General features: G+C 37.5%; 1 protein-coding gene across 3 annotated transcripts; it reads right to left on the bottom strand.

Annotated features, from left to right (window-relative positions):
- Positions 1-12,257: 12,257 nt before the first annotated feature.
- LOC149075947 (myosin regulatory light chain sqh-like) lies at positions 12,258-18,576 on the bottom strand. Of its 3 annotated transcripts, XM_089243464.1 has the most exons (5): positions 18,499-18,560; positions 18,207-18,295; positions 16,282-16,483; positions 15,890-16,119; positions 12,258-12,841 (listed from the first exon to the last, which is right to left on the bottom strand). In XM_089243464.1, the coding sequence occupies exons 3-5, from the start codon at positions 16,466-16,468 to the stop codon at positions 12,722-12,724; spliced, it is 537 nt and encodes a 178-aa protein (XP_089099590.1). In that variant the 5' UTR covers positions 16,469-16,483; positions 18,207-18,295; positions 18,499-18,560; the 3' UTR covers positions 12,258-12,721. The 3 variants fall into 3 exon arrangements, with proteins under 3 accessions (XP_089099590.1, XP_089099591.1, XP_089099589.1); XM_089243465.1 differs by lacking the exon at positions 18,207-18,295 and having other exon boundaries at positions 18,499-18,576; XM_089243463.1 differs by lacking the exon at positions 18,499-18,560 and having other exon boundaries at positions 18,207-18,336.
- Positions 18,577-18,829: the final 253 nt, after the last annotated feature.

Below are 18,829 nucleotides of genomic sequence, written 5' to 3'. Positions count from 1 at the left end.
CAGACATAATACCAACTTTCCCAAAACCTTTAGATTGCGACCATCTCAGCGTTATAATGATGTAATTGGAAGTCCCTTTTGGGAATCTTTCGGATATTGGCCCTAATTTTCCGGGGTCTGTCAGAGCTCCCCGTTATCTCTTCCCAGGATACTAGCTGTGGGAGAGGGAATATTTGGGAAGGGGAAAAAGCAATAAGATGATGTCCTAATTTACATCTTGAATTCAAGAAATCTCTCCGCTTTATCACTGTTTTTACTTCTTTCTCCAAAGCATTCGAGGAATTCGAGGGGAAATTGAAAAATTGGTCGCGTGATTAGGTATTTTAACAATATGTCTTCGAGGACATTATTTCGTTCTGCTGTGGAAGGAATACAGCAGTGATCGGCAGCCAGATTTAATTAGCGAAAATCGAATCTGATATATAGTGGAAGCCACTGCAGATTGCAAATACAAATACAAATTCCACAATATAACAGGCAAAATGGCCAACGAGGTGGGGGGGAAAAATATCCATAAAAAATATGGATGTCAAATATATCTAAACACATATATGCTCAACCCATGGCTCGCGGGACAAGTATGGTCATCGGACTCATTTGATATGGCCCGAGCCTCAAACCTAATTTTGTAAAAGTCGCACATTTTTATAGATCACTTGAATAGCACCTAGTTCATTTAAAGATCAGTCAGTAACTGACCTGCAGTGCAGTTCCAGATAAATTAAGTGTTAAGTGACTCGCGACACAGTTCCGGATCACTTAAGTGATCCGTTGAACAGTTCAATATCACTCAAGTGATCCGCGGCACATTTCCAGGATACTTGAGTACCCGTGGAACATCTCCAGAGCAGTTAAGTGATTCGCGGCACATTTATCGGCTCAGCATCAGCGCCAACGAGTGCGAGCGTACACGCGATTAGCGTAGTGTCGCCTCGTGTCTTACCCATACCATATTAATTGTCTTAATTTGCGCTGTAGTTTTGATTTCCGTTGGAAGCAAAACAGAGTGCTGCCCTGCGTCGTATCGCGAACACTACTAGCGGCTAAATTTGCTCTTTGCCTTATAGATCACTTATGTGGTCCGCGATAAGTTCTCAAACCAAAATGAAGGGACCTTCACTCACTTGAAGGTTGAGTATTCTTGACCTAAACCAGTGTTTTCCAACATGGACATTAATGCCCCACTGGGGGGGGGGGGGGGATGGAATAGTCCGGGGAGGCGGTAGAAGGCTACTGGTATAATATAGGATCCTAGCTTGCGTTGGAGAGCGATGGGAGAAAAAATAATATCTGAAAAGAAGGTGGCGATGGGGACAAAAAAAGGTTGGGAGACACTGAGGTTGGCTGCAACTAGATGCTTGGTCAGCAGAGGCAAGCACTCATTTTGGCACCCCTTTGTAATGCTGAAGGGTGAAATTTGCACCCCCCCCCCAGTCCACAGCCCGAAACACCAGACCTGCCTGCTCCCCAAGTTGCAACCCTGGATATTGATCTAAACCAGCGGTTCTCAACTGGCACTCCGCGGAGCCCTTAGGGCTCCCTGTGCACTCTCCAAGGGCTCCGCGGCCGCTCAAGTAAAATTTAAAAAAATATATTATAAATATTTTTAAATAGTAAAAATAAATCAGTAACTTTGATGAATAATTAAAAAATTGTGTCTACGGGGCTCCGCCATAGAATATTTTTACTAAAAAGGGCTACGCGAGTCAAAAGAGGTTGAGAACCGCTGATCTAAACTCTATCAAAAATACAGCAACCCAATAAGAGCAATTAAAAACCAATATAATTATGATAAAATATAATGCACTGCCCGTAAAAAGTTTTTTATTGTCTATTTCTAAGTATGGAAACCTTTCGATTTACCCCGTATTTATCCGTATTTCTCCGGTATTATCGTATTTCTTTTTAAACGTGTCAATTGAGTTGACTTTCAACTTCTTATTGGTATATTACCATTAAATCTACCCGAATATTTGATTGTGACCAAACTTTCAAAAATATAGTTCCAATTATCTTCACAAAATTTATGCTTTCCCTTAATTTTGTTTGTAAGGATATCAAGAGAAAAATAATCGGGACAAAAAAAAAATGTTCCAGTGAATCGACCAACAAAATAGGGCCCGCGATCTACCGTCAATCGTGATTTTGCGTGGTCTGTTTCAGAATAAGAGTCTATTACAGATATTTCCATCGCTTTCCACGACCTCACTTTACGCGTTTTCGCTGTAACGCGATTGATGAAAAACTTGCAATATATATTTACGATTTATATCCGAAATTCTCTCAGGCTCGTAACATCAATTTTTATAGGGATGAAGATTGTTACCCATCAACTGAATCTCGCGACTATTTCGTTCAAAAGTAAGCTTGTCATCCTAAGCTCATCAGCAGAGCCCGATTTCCGCATGGCCAACATGGGCATTAACCCGGGGGATGCCCAAATTTATTAACTATATACTGTGTTTTAGTCAAGTTTTTATAAATTTTATTTGGTAAAATTTTGAAAAATCAAAGAATTTTTCCTGAATCACATGATACTTTTCCAAAATGCCCATTATTAGCAAACCCTATTAAAAAATAATCAATATTAATTTTATTATATTTTTATATATTTATTATACAATGCAATTGTTGCAATATTAACTTTACGACAAAAATATTTTTCAATGTGTCACAGTCTTCAATTCTTCTTCGTTCGATTCCTCAATTTCAAATCTTTTTGAGCGTAAAATGATTTATGAAACGATGCCGAGAAAGTTTGCATGTTTGATCAACGTAAAATCCATAAATCTTCATAAAGTATGTATGTTTGCAGTGAATCTGATGCATCTGGTCTCGAAAACATTTTTCAGACAAACTGCAACAATTTTTCTCCCTGGTTCAAGTTGGTGACACGATGCCACAAATATTAGATACCGCTAGAGACGTTTCCAAATGTTGAGACAGTATTGATTCATCATTGACAACATTCCTAATATCCTAATATCAAACTGATTTAGAAGAAGATCATTCTTATTAAAAAGGATAAAATCATCAGTTCGCTCAAGTCTTTCACAAGGAAAACTATCATCTTTAGCTTTATTTTGTGTATTGAAGCTAACTCAAAAAAAATTATATTTTTTTGATGATATTATCAATGATTTTTTGCTCATATGACAATGCGAAAAAAGCACTAACTGTAAGATGGATAATTTTACATTACATTTCTCATTTAAAATAGTGTATATAATTTTTTGATTTTTCTTTAAACAACATGTACTGTATTTGATGATGTACTAAACATCTTCGACCACAGTCGAGGGTGGGGGGGGGGGGTCCTCCAATACCTCTTTTTTGCCCAAGGCCGCATCAAGTCAAAGTCAGGCCCTGCTCTTCAGCAGAGAAAGATCTACCAGAACAACACCAGATTCTTAATTGAGAACAGTCAGAAATATAAATTTAAATTTTCATTTAGCGCGTGAATTCACGAGGTTGATTTACTCTAGTTTGAATAATTGGTTCATTCACAAAAATTCATTTTGCAACTGAAGTTGAGTTTATTTTTCTATCCTTCTATACTTCGCATCTTCCCTCATTAAAAAGGTATGATTACACAAGTGAGAGCTGATCCTATGTATTAGAGATTTTGAAATAATTTCAAATCTCGTCCTATAAAGGTTATATGATATCTCACGTTTTACTATCCCCTTACGGGCTCGTCGTAACTATGAAAAACAGGGCAATTTGAAACGAATTGTCTACAAAATCGATCATCAACGTTTCACACGTAACTCAATTAAAATAAATCACAAGGAGTAATGTCAGAAAATCTGAGAAGCTTTTTTTATCAAAGCAGCAACCACTGATAAATCTTATCAGGAAAAACCAGCCCTCCATTAAGATGCTACACTTCATGTTTTCGTGTATGCTTGAGAACGAACTATGTGTTTTTCTTCATAAAATAGTTGCCATAAATAGCAGTCATAAAAGTGTAACCTGGGCCACAACCTGGAGGGAGGGGGGTGTCGAAGAGCAGGTGGACCTGGTTCCCGAGAGCTGGACCAGAGAGAGAGGGCGCAAAAATTTCACCCTTTAAACTCTCCTTCAACATTATAAGGGGCACCAAAGCGAATGCTTGCCCCGGCTGACCAAACATCTCGTTGCGGGCCCTGGTAGAGGCCGTAAGATAGCAGTGAGGTCGCAAGAATTTTTTCTATAAGTCTTAATTGGCGGAAGTTGTACTTTTGAGACCCTGTTGCACATTTGTATTCTCTCAAATTGTGAAATCGTTTATTTCATTAGTTATGTGATATTGCTTTCATTATTATTTTACGAATTTTTATTTATTGAGAAATTATTTCTTTCATTAAAAGATGAATTTTTCCGTTTGTTTCATTTCAGTAGATATTTTTGGGGTGCCTGAGTTTCTTCGCCATTTCTGTATGACCTTCAAGTCTGCGTAAATTGGATTACGATTTTCTCTTCACGAGAGCAAGCATACTCCTAAAAAAATAAATATTCAGACAGAAATTTTGAATTTGGCGCGTTTTTATATTAGCCCCATCTTATTCAGTTACTATTTTCGGACATTCACTGCCATCTAGCGACAACGGATCAAAACAAATGCATAATAAAAGTTTAGTTGTTACCTATCACTTATAGATGGCAGTAAAACAAAAGTACTAGAAGTGTGTGTTTGTATCCTTATTTAACAGTCTAAAAAGGTTTTTTTTTTCAATATCAAGCAAAGAAATTTTCCATTTAGTTCGTAGCTATTTGTCAGAAGCATAAAATTATTCGAATGAAGCAAAAGTATAAAATGTTATGGATATTAACGGATGTCAATGTTATGATGATGAAGGGTGTTCAATGAAAAATACACACCCACCATTTGTGTATACCAAATTACTCCATAATAGAATACCCAAGGAGATAATTAATTATAATTAACTATAATATAAACAATTGACTTGTCCAATAAAACCAAGAGTTATTTAACAGCCATTCAAATTACTTGATGTCTTGGTTAACATCACTGTTCAACCCAGGGTCGTCCTAAGAGCCTCGTGGAACTCGGGCAAATTGATTTTTCTGAGCCTTCCCCCTTAGAAATAATGCCTGCCTACCAATTCACGTGCTTAATCTCGAAAATTTGAACCAGATCCAGGACCGTCTTAAGAGCATCATGCGCTCCCCGGGATAAGGGATTTTTCTCAGGCCCTACCTGGAAAATTCTCGAAAAATTCAACATCTCCCCGGGTCAGCCCATGCGTTGAGATGACACTGGTTCAACCCCACGGCTGGTCCTGAACATTTTGTCGCCGAACAATTTTTTGCCGTTCTTTCAATGCGACTTTCTGAAGAAAGCTTTCTTTCTTCACGTCCATAACACTAATACGGTGGTTCCCAAAGTGTGGGACGCAACCCCTAGGGAGGGGTGGGGTCATAACGTTTATCGCAGCTCCCCAGAATAGTCTGAAAAGAGAACCACTTCAAAATGCTAAATAGGCAATGTAACGGCTCACCAAGACGTCCTTGACAAAATTAGGCGACACCCCTAGTATAGCTGTCGCACACACTTTGAGAAACACTGGTCTAATCCCATAGAAAAAAAAAAAAAGCACAGACGATAAATAATTCAAAAATTTAAGGTATTCTTTATCGGAGACAAATTTGTGCACCAATATCATGTCGCTGTTTCTGGTGATATTTTGGGGCTGTCAAATTGCAATAGAGAATTAAGTCGCATCAAAACGGGAAAAATATAATGTTGTTAATAAAAATTAATAAAAATTATAATATATTGAACATGTTAAGACCGCTGCAGAAAAATGGCATAATGCCAGTAGCTTTTTATGGCAACTTGTTTGCCAATTATCATGTTCCCTACGACGCCTCTGACAAAGGCTGGGGACGTCCCTAGGAGACGCGATGAGCACTTTGAGAACCACTGGTATCCAAAAACGAGCAATCCAAACATTCCTGAGCCGAGACAGCACCACACTAGAGATCTATCGCCTATCTTTAGTATGGTGTTGGTCGAACTTGCTGAGGGATTCGGCCGAAAATAAAGTTGACTGCAAAATGTGTTGATAAGTGAAAAGATCCTTTACAAAGAAGATGAAGGATCCTAATTTTTCAGAAACCAGCTGCTGTAGAATGCGAGCCGATCTCCCCGTTAAAAAGTCTCGCCGCAGAGTGCAACAGGCCTACACGTTACAATTGCTCATTCATTACACTTCACTCACTATTCGTTGAGGGAAAACTCATAATTTACAAAAATTGATTGCAGATGGCAGCACTAAACGTAACAAGCATTACACAGAAACAAACTTCACTGAAGGTTCACTATACATACACACACATTCCAACATGTACCAATTCGTTAGAAGTTCCGTAAAGGAATATGGACGAGGTGCATGTCTGGTTAGTAGTAGTAGCTTCTATAGAGACCTCAACCTGAAGAACTACATGGACTCAAGTTCCCATCACTTACGCGATTCGAACTGGAAAAGCTATAGTTCGCTGTCTATGTCCGGTGCGGCTGTCCGGCCTATGTGTAGAAGCCGGATTTACTTTTTGGAAGTGCAGGAAAGGTGGTGTATTGAAATAAATTGGGCATTGAATGGCAGAGAGTTCGAACAGAGAATTTTAAAAGATAGAGTATTGTATTTACTCATCACACTTGCACTTTCTCTCTCTCAAAATCATTTCGATGTGTAAAAATCTGCGAGAATGAAAACATCGTCATAATCACTGCCCGGTAGTTGATGACATTTGCATTTTTCAATACCTTTTCACTTTTAAGACATTTTTCAGGTTTTAGGCATTTTTAGGGCATTTTTTTGCACTTTTGAGATTTTTTTAAATAAAAAGTAGGCAAAAACTTTTTCAAATGGGGGGAAAAAAACATTACTTCCATAATGATCTTCCTCTACAGATGGCAAACAAGGTTTAGAATCAATTCTAGGAAAATTTAATGTTACAATAAAAATTCCAAGAGCTGACCACACTTAAAGAAACAATAAATGAAAGTGAATTCAAGAAATTCTCATCCTTATATAGCAGGGATTCTTAACCAATGGGTCGCGACCCAAACTTGACTCGCAAGGGCTTTCTAGACGGGTCGTACAAATCCACTTGCAGCCAGGGATTCATGAGCTACGGATCATCAGTCGAACTTGATTCACAAACAGTGACGTCTCAACACATGGGAAACACCCGGGCATCTAGAGAAGAGATAGACATTACAGAAATGAAATCTGGTTGAAATTTTTGAGAGTTATCATGTCAATTTATCAAGTAGAGCTTCGGAAAAATCACTTGGCCGGGGGGCTATGATCTCACTTTATGGTCTTATGTCAAAGGTTTCCGAGATGGGTCGTATAAATTCAATTACAGCCAGTGATACTTGAGCTGTGGATCACGACCCAAACTTGATTCGCAGCGGCTTCCTGGATGAGTCGTACAAATCCATTAACAGTCACATTATTATAAATACACTGCGTCACTAGTTTCATTAATTTTAAAAACAGTCCCATGGGTCGCAAAGGTTAGACTTAGAATTAGTTCATCATCCCCATGAGAAGATAAAGATCGGGTCATAGGCGGTCCCCCAAGTCTGGGGGGGGGGCACGATGATGATGATGTCAATTCATATATGCATATATACTCAACTTCATCTTTGACGCTGGGGGGGGGGATATCTCCACCCATGGCTAGGGTTCGAGTGCTCATCTACCGGATGGCAGCAACAATGTTATTCAACAAATGGATAGCTCATTCTCAGTCTCGTGTGGGATCTTACAATGCCCTTCTGTAGTATTGAAACGTCTATTGAAGATCATTCGAATTGCAGATTTCACTCCGGTAAGACGCGTTCGGTTCTGGTCTCCAAAGAAATGCCTCTCTTTGAGGTCTAACCTAGACTGAAGTAAGTATAACAGTTTCTTGGGCTTGAGGATTGACATGGTTAGGTAGCTTTGGGAGGATTCCCCCAATGTTTTCGTTTGACGTTTTTGTGGTTTGTTCTCCACCTCTCTGTTAGATGTGGCTCAGCTCTGAGGATCAGCGAGGTACTGAGTTTCTTGACCTCCTGGCTGGTTGAGTCGAGAACCCTTTGTGTTCTCGAATATCTCTCGCATCATTGGAGGTCAGTTGCTCCGCCACTTACACTTACCATCGTCGTGGCAATGGTAACACGGGCTAGTGTCTTCTAGTCATTGTGCCACTTGGTGCCGGGTTTTGAGGTGGTGGGTTTACTGATCCAGAGCTGAACTCAAATCATTCAATTCAAAACTAAATGCTCAAATTTACACGTTTAAAATACGGGATTCTGTAGTCGAGGCCAATTGCACATCTGCTTAATGTAATACTGGAAGACTTTTGCCCGTGGAGCCCCGTGATACTGTTTAGAACAGTGGTTATCGACATTTAGAAGACCGCGGGCTGGTTGATTTTCTCTTGAGAGTGGAAAGTCCGGTCATACACATGTCTGATGGGGATGTGATTTATATAAACAAAAAAACTCACTGTCCGGTTTGACTGATGTCAGGGCCCGGTGTTAGGCCTGGTTTAGACAGCCATTTATACAGGGTGTCCTGTAAGTCCTATTTCAGATTTGTCTCATCAACCGTTCATCGTAGAACATAGTTTCCCAAACTTTTTGTTCCACATCGCCCCCTTCTTAAGATTTTTTTCTCTCTCATTGGCCCCCAACACCGCAATTGAAGCTACGAGTATAACATAGTATCCTATGATATCACATGTTATACTCGTAGCTTCAATCACCACCCTCCTCGGACCATTTCATCGCCCACTAAGGGGTGATATTGCCCACTTTGGGAAACACTGTCGTAGAGGAATGGTTCAAATTTGAAAAATGCTCAAAAAGTATTCAAAAATCACTTTGTACCATTTTTGAGAGTGAAAATACAGTGTGTCAAAAAGTTTTTTTATATGAACACCCTATTCTAAAAAACGCAATTAGAAAATCGTTGCCCTGTTTCTACTGAGGCTAACGAAAAAATAAATAAAAATTCGCGTTTTCAAGTGCAATATTCACACAGATATTTGAATTCAAAAATTGGATAAAAGTTGGGAAAGAACAGTATAAGCTAACGTGCAACGCACTTTCCCCTCATTTTCATGCCGTTCTTTCCTAACTTTTCTCAATTTTCAAAGTCAAATATCTCGGTGAATGTTGCGCTTAGAAACGTTTCTGTTTTTTTTTTTAGATTTTGTTTAATCCTTTTTAGGACATGGTGGTCATATGAAATTTTTTTTTATTTTGTGACACATTGTATTTTCACTTTCAAAACTCGTACGGGGTGATTTCTGAACGCATTTTGAGCTATTTTAAACTGTAACCGACGGACGGTTGGAGAGATAAAGGCCGAGGACTTATAGAACACCCTGTATAAACTGGTCTAATTAACGCTCGTCGTATGCTTAAAACAAAATGATATGATTCCATTCAAACTGAAGTTATTTCATATTCTAATTGCGACCAAAGCCCTACGGTTTGTTTTCGAATGCGAAAAAGGTAGACCAGGGGTCTCAAACGCATGGCTTGCGGGCCACATTCGGCCCTCGGAACTTTTTGTCGTGGTCCGCAGATCATTTTGAGAAAGTGGTTGAAGACGTTGAAATACAATTAGTTCTAGAGTTGAAAGAAATAATCTCGGAATTGATGAAAAAAATAAAGATTACGTTAACGGCCTTCAATGTATTTTCCTACCCACTATTAACTGTCACTCCCCGTTAGCGGACACTTTTTTTGGGTCCCAAGGGAATTCTTCGCTACTCAGAGGTTCTGTTTTACATCGAGACATGATTTGTATTTGAGACGTCGAATGGTGCGACGTTGTCGGATATGGGTCGTTTTCTATAAATCAAGGGCTTCTCTCTATGGGTCCAATCTTTCTATAATTTTGGATCCCCTAGTTTTATTCATGGATCTGGGTCCCTTTGACCCACAAGAAACAAAAATGAATTTACTTAAAAAAGGAATTTAGTTCTGATATTTTCCCCCAACACTTCTATTACCGCAAGCGCGAGGCCCGTGCCACCGCACCTGTCGCACACCCTCTAAGGGTGGCTCTGCTTGAGATCCTTGCACAGTGCTCGGGTGGTAGGCTATTTTATAGGTAATGCAAACTGGTGGGCCACTTTAAATAAAGGGCACTCAACAGCGTGACGGGCGTCATAATGATTGACAAAAAAAAGAACAATAGATCATTGCCGACGAGCGGACGTTTTTTTCTCGTTATTGGTGGGCCAAAACTACACCGATTAATATGCGGCTCTTAACCTTTTTTTTTCGAACTGAGCACAACTCAGGTCTATCGCCTTGGCAATTTACTACCATGAGTTGTGCTGTGCAAATCCAGAAGTCCAGTTATACATAAATGCACGAATTGCGTCGCTGGTGTCACTAATTTCGAAAAGCAGACTCCCATGGGTCACAAAGCTTTTTTTTGTTGATTATGGGTCACAGTTGAAAAAAGTTAAGATCCCCCGCTATATTGGATGTTGAGAGAGAGGAATTATATATAAGGGAGAAAGTATAGTATTTGCATTTACTACATTAACGGGGTGATTTTGAAATCTGCGAATTCGTGTTGAATGATTTTGTCCGTAAGAATGCTGCATGGAGTAAGATTTCGAAAGCTTTGTTTTGCCTTGGGAATATTGAAGGACCAATGGCGTACATAAGACCAATCTTCAGTATTTCAGTTTCCGTCATTCAATCCTTGCAGAAAAGTATCGAGCTTATTGATGCTATCAATAAAGTGAGTGTACTAAAAGTTGGGTAGGGGCAAATTTTTGCTATCATGAAATTTGAAAAAATAATGGGGGGGAGGGAGAAAGTGGACTTTTTGATGTCTACACGGGAACGTCTAAAAGTCTTGAAATTGAAGAGAAATTAACACTGTGAGTAGATCAGATTCCCCCCTCCAAATATCTCCAATAACATTTGCTGATGTTGAGAGAAGTTTATCCTGTCTTTTCAGAAATTTTGTATTCTTGTCTTGTAGATTTCTTATAACCCACTCATATGTTATTTATTTGAAAAATTCCATCGTGTGGTAATTTTTGATGAAATTTAATGTTGAGAATGAATGTGATTTTTTCAGTAGATAATATAATAATTTTTTTTTACTCTGACCTCCAGTTAATATAATGACTGGTTGCGTCTCAAAAGAAATTTGTTTTACATATTTTAATAGCATTTTTTGGGCCATTTTTCAAGATTTTTTTGGGTCAACATCATGCGGGCCTTGGTCATAACAAATCTGACATGAAAAATGCCGCCCTAGGCGGTTGTTAGTCACCTCATGCCTAGACCTGTTCAACCCCATGAATTCATCCAACCAAGGGATGAGACTAGCAGGTCTTAGCCTGGACCAACTAACAGACTGACCTATAAGTATATTTTTTACACAATAAATTTACACGATAAAACGAGGCCGTTAACTCATCTAGCATACCAAAAAAAATCATGACTCACAGACATCCTCTCAAGTATGTCAGGGCAACAATCAGGGCCGTGGCCCCCACTAGGATGAGGCTGACAGAGCTCCAGCCCAGGGGGTCTGTGAGACAATTACCATCATTTTTTGTGTTTTTCCATGCTATAAATTCACTATAGAAGAGACCATGAAATGTCTGGCTATGGGGGAGCACCAAAGATCCCAGCCAAGGATCCCTGCTCAAGGATGTGGGAACCATCTTTAATGTAGGGACCCACCCAGCACACGGTTCGCAAGTACCCAAGGAGCCTCATGATAATGAGATTTGGCACTGTGATGCTCGAGAGTAAGTATGTAAAATTGGTGCGATAATCACTTTCAGTTAGATAGGGAGCCCAGAACATCACTTGGCCCAGGGCTGTTAAGATGGGCCCTAACAACACTCACCATAGCACATAACACATTTTATCAATCCCAAGAAATGGATCCTATACAACGTTTCCTGATAACTACCATAGAATTGAATATACATTTTGTTTTTCTTATAAATATAATAGGTTGACCAGGTCCGCAATATAGTCAATGAAATTTTTTTTTACAAACTATGAATTCTCCCATAAACTATTAGACACTTTGCATTTATATATCATGAAACCTTCCTACAATACTCGATACAACCATAAATCCCTCTACAACGATATTTTTTTCATGATCCACAGAGAGTGTTATATCGAGATTTCACTGTATATAAAGATTCAATTTTAAATACAAACACTAGACTAAAATCATGAAGAGGATAAAAGATAAATTTATAAATATGTAATTTATTTTGCACCATACAAGACACTAAGATTGAACTGTTTATAAAATTGCACGTTGCAAGTAACAAAATAATTTTCAATACAATTTGTGTCAAACTTCTCAACGATAGTAATACAAAGTTTTAAAAGATCTAAAAAAATTCAAAAACCTTTTTTTTTTATATACAGCATATATAAAAAATTCAAACACTGTTTATAAGATAACAAAATAGCTTCAGCTCAGTTTGGAATGATAGATAAATGTAGGAATATGGCACTTACGAGTAAAAAAAAATCCCATTGAAAGACCTTATGAAAGTACATTTTTTCCCCACATTTAATAATATAAATTCCCCCAAATAAAAGAAAAAAAAAACAGACAACCCGTTTCAAAAAATAAAACTATAAAATTCATAACTATCACTGAATTATACAATACAAAAATAAAATAAAGGAAGAGTCACACATCTATGGTCGGCAATTCCCATCGGTCGGGTCCTTTGCTCCGTGTTTGAGTATACGAGCAAACTCTAAGTAATCAAACATGCCATTCTTGTCAATGGGGGCTTCTTTAAACATTTCATCAATCTGAGAAGAGAGGGATGAAAAAATTATATCGTTAGTGGTTCACATAAAGTTCCAGCAAAAAATATTTTTTTAAAAATAAAGAATTATCTGATAATATAAGTGATTTATTGCATTAAAAATATTTTTTCGAGTTTGTTTTTTCTTCCCACACAACATTTTTCTTTGACTTTCACCAAATATTTAAAATTTCTCCAGGAATTTCTAGGCCACTGGAAACCCTGTACAAAGCCTCAACCTGCCAGTTACTAATTCAGGGCTCCCACTCAAAACATTAGAAACAGTAGGAAACTGGGGGGGGGGGGGGGGCGCCTCAGACAGCATAATCAAAGCACAACAAAAAAAGTCACTCAAAAATTTTGTTTATTATTAAAAAAAACATTTTAATATTTTTTTCCCTTCATAGCACCATTTCAGTATCCTATAAGATTGACTTGAACCAAAACAATAACGAAAACAATTTTGGGCCAAAACAGCGTACTAGCAAAATCACAGATAATTCTTTTTTTCTGTTTCTCTCCTCACAATATATTACATTATTTTTTTCGAGGACTCTTCAAAAGTCCAGTCTGCTTTCTTGATGCACTGCAAATTATTAAGACATGTATGTATTTTAAGAACAATGCTCCTTCGAGACCATTTCCAAAAGCGCAGTGCAAAATGGGTAAATTACAAAGTAACAATGTCAAGATGAACGGGATAGTTTTACTGCATCCTTTTTTTTAAAGGAATTTTTTTTTACACTTTTTACTCTTCAATGCCAGCAAGATCATTTTGGACAAATAAAACACTTTTATTTCTAGCTCTTGACAGAGCTTCGTAAACATTGTTTATGTCTCTGCATGTCCTAAAAATACAGAAGACAACTGAATACTATTGGGTAACATCAGAGTCACAAAACCTAGAATAGACCTATGTATCCAACTGCTTTGTTATACTAACTGTTATTTCACTTATACATAAAATGTGCACCATAATTTTCAATGATGAATGTTAGTTACTGTACAATGAATAGTCCAAGACCATGAAGTAGTAAATACAAAAATTATTTTTTCCATCCAGACATAAATTTTTAATGACTAGTCAAAACATTGGCACAAAATGAGTTTCTGAAAAATAGCCTGAAAAAACGATACAATTTCTGCTTTGGCAGAATGATTAATTGTAATTGTAATCTAAAACATCTGTATAATTTGGCAATATTTCTATAATTCTTTATTCATTTAAAAAAGTTTAGGAAAATTAGGACGCAAAACCTGGAAAGTAGGACATTTTACTAAAAATTAAGAAAAGTGGGACCCCTGGCTAATTTTTTTGTAACTCGAGTCTTTCCAGCAATTTCATTAACTTTCACACAGATTCATTCTTTTTTGCATCAAAATAAACTTAATACATTTAGCTCAGATTTGAAAGATTAAAGTAAATATTAAAATGACTCATCATAAACAAATACTATGCAAAATAACTGATATTAAAGAATGCCAAATTGCATTCTTCTTTCTGGAGCAATGCTCACATGAATAAGTGATATGTTAAAATAGACATGAGACAGGATATAAAAATAGAGGAGGGACATGCAGTGACATAGGGTTTGATATGAAAGGCCCTGAGATTTTTTTTCATATGAAGTCTCTGAAATTATTGTTGTGCCTGCTGAGCTTGTATATAGCCGAGTGGATTTTCAAATGAGAGTTTTTCAGGGTAAAGGGCACCATCAATACAAGCTCATTTTTTTAATACTAATGGTTTCCATCATCAGATGATGTGTACATGTAATTACTGAATTGGAAGATTTGTTACTCGCTACAATTTTTTTCTCCAACTGGATGACTTTCTAATGATCACGGCATGTAATTATAAGGTTTCTTCTTGGCGGATAATGCTTTTCCTTGATTGGATATATAGAGCTTGAAGTATCATCCATAGGTTTAGAAGGCTGGTATGAATTAACAAGAAAACGGTAAGGTATCAGTTGCCTTACTCATTTCACTGCTGGCCACAGAATTGAGTGGGTCTTGTGTTCTTTAGAGAGGGGATCATTGTGCTAAGCTCTATTGCCTCCTCTCTTCATTTTGCTAAGTTTCAAAAAATAGTCTTTACAACAAAGATGTGGCATTACAAAGAAGGAAGTTCCAACTGAGACACCCGTGAAGAAAAAAAGAAACTATTACATAGCTCAAAATTGGAAGGGTGAAAATGTTTATTTCTTGAAAAAATTATCACATCTGCAAGGTCTTACTAAAGTGTAATGCTCAAGGCAGCAAAGTGTTTGGTTCAATATAGGACTACTATTGGAAACATTTTCCCCAGAGCCTTCTAATGAAATACACTGCAAGAAGAAACAACGTCAAAGAAAGTTATTTCTGAAAAATTAAACAGAAATGACATTCGCAGTTTTTGTTCTCTATAACCAGAGTGTGAGTGTGGCATCCTAAGATTGCAATTTTTCAATACATGTGAAATTATGAAATATGCCACAAGGTGTATATGGCAATTCTGTGCACAGAAGAAACAGGAGGCGCATGTAAAACAAAAATTTAAATGTTAATCGTGGTTGATAAATAATCATTTAGTGATGACATTATTTGAAAAAATGTAATGGTAACAATAATCTTTTTTTTTTCTTAATATATATTATTTAACCTATTTGCATCTAATATGCTACTCGCTTCATAAATCTGATGTGCTCAATTGATGGGCCATATGCAATGCCATTTAACAATAACTAAACAAATTGGTTTTCACATAACATTACTGTACTGACCTCACCAGCATTTGGCAAAGAAAAGAGTAAGAGAAACTACAGTGTGCAAAACATGTTTGAAAAATTTTAAGCCAGTCACATTACAACCTCTAGTATTTTTCTTTATTTCCAGAAGCATTGGAAACAGATTATTGGTGCAAAGCTACCATTGACAAACTATTAAGCTTTTGGTAAAGAATGCTAATCATTTTGGGGAGTATTCTATCCTTACTGATAAGGAACAAGAAAAATTTGCTGACTATTCGACTTGTGGATTCGAATGGATCGAATTACAAATTCATACTCACATCCTCTTCAGAAAATCTCTCACCCATGGAAGACAACAGCTCCCTCAGTCGATCTTCGTGCAGCATACCAATCTTATCCTCATCAAAACACGCAAAGGCATTCCGAACAACTTCTTCGGGATCAGTACCTTGCAACCTTTCCCCGAATAAGGTCAAAAACATGGTAAAATTTATGGGTCCTGGCGACTCGTTCAGCATATCATCTATAACACCATCATCTGGATTTTTGCCTTTAAAAAAAAATTCATTTCATAATGAATATGCATTTATAGCAGTCTAGTATTTGAAACAAAGATTCAATTGCTTGCTTTTTGTCATTTAGATACTTGTTTACCAAACATTTCACCATATTGAAAAAAAACAATAATGAAGAAAATTTTGAAATATTGCACCTAAAGAGGCATACATATCCTTCAAATCGTCCTTGTCAATGAATCCATCCCTATTCTGATCAATCAAATTGAAAGCCTCTTTGAATTCTTGAATTTGAGCTTGGTCGAAAATTGCAAATACATTTGAAGTGGCACGTTGAGCTCGCCTCTTCGTCAAGCTCCTGCCCTTTGTCTTACGACTTGCCATTTTGTCACTGATATTCTAGAAAATTCATAGGAGAAAAAAGCAATCGAACAATGTAAAAAAAAACATGGGTAGAGACATATAAAAATTTTACGCAAATGAATTCTCACAATATTGGTTGAAAACCCTTGTGAAGTTGATGTGTTGAATATGATACATTTTAAAATCTTTAACTTGAACCCTGCTTTTCCTGGCATGCCATGAATGTACCAGACTCCAATCCAACATTCAAAAAGTTCCCCAATTTTACCACATCATGGCTAATGTTGGGGAGACAAGACTTTTGGAAAAAAGATAAGATTCTTAAGGTAGAGATAAAAAGAACAGTATCAAATTAAGTTATGCCAGAATTTTTAGAGATGTTTCCTACTAGTGTTTGTATTTGTGCGCCCGACAGAAAGTTAAAAATTACTTATCACTCAGACATTTCCGAAATTTAAAAGCTATCACCTTGTAACTTGACAACCACTGGTTTGGACTCCAGATTAACCAGTTATTTAAACAATTACACCGTTAGATGAAACATTAATCCTCTCCACTAATTATACAAAGTATAATTGCTTGGATACAAAGTGAAGATTGAATAAGGCTAATGGTGTTATGAGCTGTTGCTGAGTTAGGAGGCTGTCTACATCACAGTTCTGTTCAATGTAAACGTACAGCCCAACCCTGTTACAGTGCTTCCCCCCTCCCTCACCAATATCATGCCAAACCCACTCAACGACAGAAATTTTCAGTGAACAAATCTTCCTATTCTAGGCTTTACACATGCTAAACCGTTAATCAATGTAACACCAAACTTGCTACAGCGCTAGAATTCGCAAAATAAACAGTACCATTAAATTGGGATCCAACTACGTTTTAAGGAAAGAAAATGCCTGTCCTCTGTAGCTTAATGATACAGCACTCGCCCAGACTTTGATACGGTGGTTCGATTCCCCAAAGTGCATGTTAATTTTATTCCAGAAATTCATCTTTGCTTTGTATCTAGGCAATTGTACTTGGTATGTGCAAATGGCAAAATCAGAGACATATAAATGGTGTTGCCGTCTGTGGGGATACACAAACACGAGCGCCCATTCCCATTCTAGTCTAATTTTTCCATTCTAATTTTTTTTGACTACTCTTGAATTGAGGTAGTCTTGAATTCAGAGGGTGGTGAATTCTTTGAATTCGAAGAATTCATCACCCTGTGCTATATAAACACACTTGGCCCTTCTGCACGTACACCAGTGTTAAAGTCACTCTTTTAGTCATTCACATGTTTATACAGGCTCTAGTTTACCCATTGACCTCTGGTCCTTTGCTCTGCAGGTTACTTGTTTTGTCATTCACATGTCTGCACATGCTCTAAGTACCTAACTCTTCTGGTCACTCACATGCTTGCACAGGCTCTACATCACTCTTATGGTCACTCACTGACTTGGTCTTCTCTTGTTGTCTAGGCAGAGGTTGAATTTATTGAGGGTTATACAAATTTTTCCGCCTTTCCATTCTACTAATTTTCTTGGCCCACTCATTCCTCAAATTTGCAAACCCTCTAAACTTACAACCCTGGACTGTGTTTCCCCCCTCCCCGTAAATACGCCACTGGGCAAAGCACAATACTGTAATACAAAAACAGACTTGTTTTTAAGGGACCTAATAATTCAAATAATTAAAAGTAATGCTCAAATTGGGAAGGGAGACCATTTGAAATGAAATTTTACAAAGCTCGTGTTTCGGAGCTTAGATTACTCACCGGCTTCGATGACTGCGCCAGAACTAAATGAAATACTAGTGATCAAATGTGTAGATCCTTTTTCAGATATTGGTTCTCGCAAACCAACCCTTATAAGGAAAGGATACAATTCCAATGAGTCAAAATATAAAACAGATTCAGAGATTGGCTCTTTCTTCTAATCCCTGGTCAATGCCCAGTTCCTTAAAAGGTTCCTTAAAAGGCCTCTCGTAGTGTTCTACTTTTAATAAGGGGAAAAAAAAATAAAGACCCTTAACAAGGAACAATAGCCCTGAGTCTCTTACTCACTGACCTCAAGTTTCGTTGCGTAAACGAAAACGGCACCCACAACGGCGGCTCGAAACTTGTTTGTTTACTGTCTCCACGTGTACCTGCAACTAGTAATGATAGATTGGCCAATCACAGAAAGTCTTGGAAAACGAACTAGATGCTTCTGGAAAGAAATATCATTTGATTGGCTGTGAGGTTGGGAAGACTGTGTTCCAGATTAAAAATCTATATACAAAAGCTTTCATTGGCTGGAACTGCTGCTGACATCTATTAGTTGAAAGTGGAAGAATATTTAATTTCACTCCAAAAAAACCAGTTGTTAGTGTAGTGCGTTCTTGTCTGTATAGATGACG

Source organism: Pholcus phalangioides, unplaced genomic scaffold (genome assembly GCF_987345545.1).
Source record: "Pholcus phalangioides strain wild (caught in Gottingen) unplaced genomic scaffold, Ppha-v1.0 ptg000015l_1, whole genome shotgun sequence".
Lineage (NCBI taxonomy): Eukaryota > Metazoa > Arthropoda > Arachnida > Araneae > Pholcidae > Pholcus > Pholcus phalangioides.
Note: the sequence above shows the minus strand (reverse complement) of the source record. Positions and strands in the feature narration are given on the sequence as shown.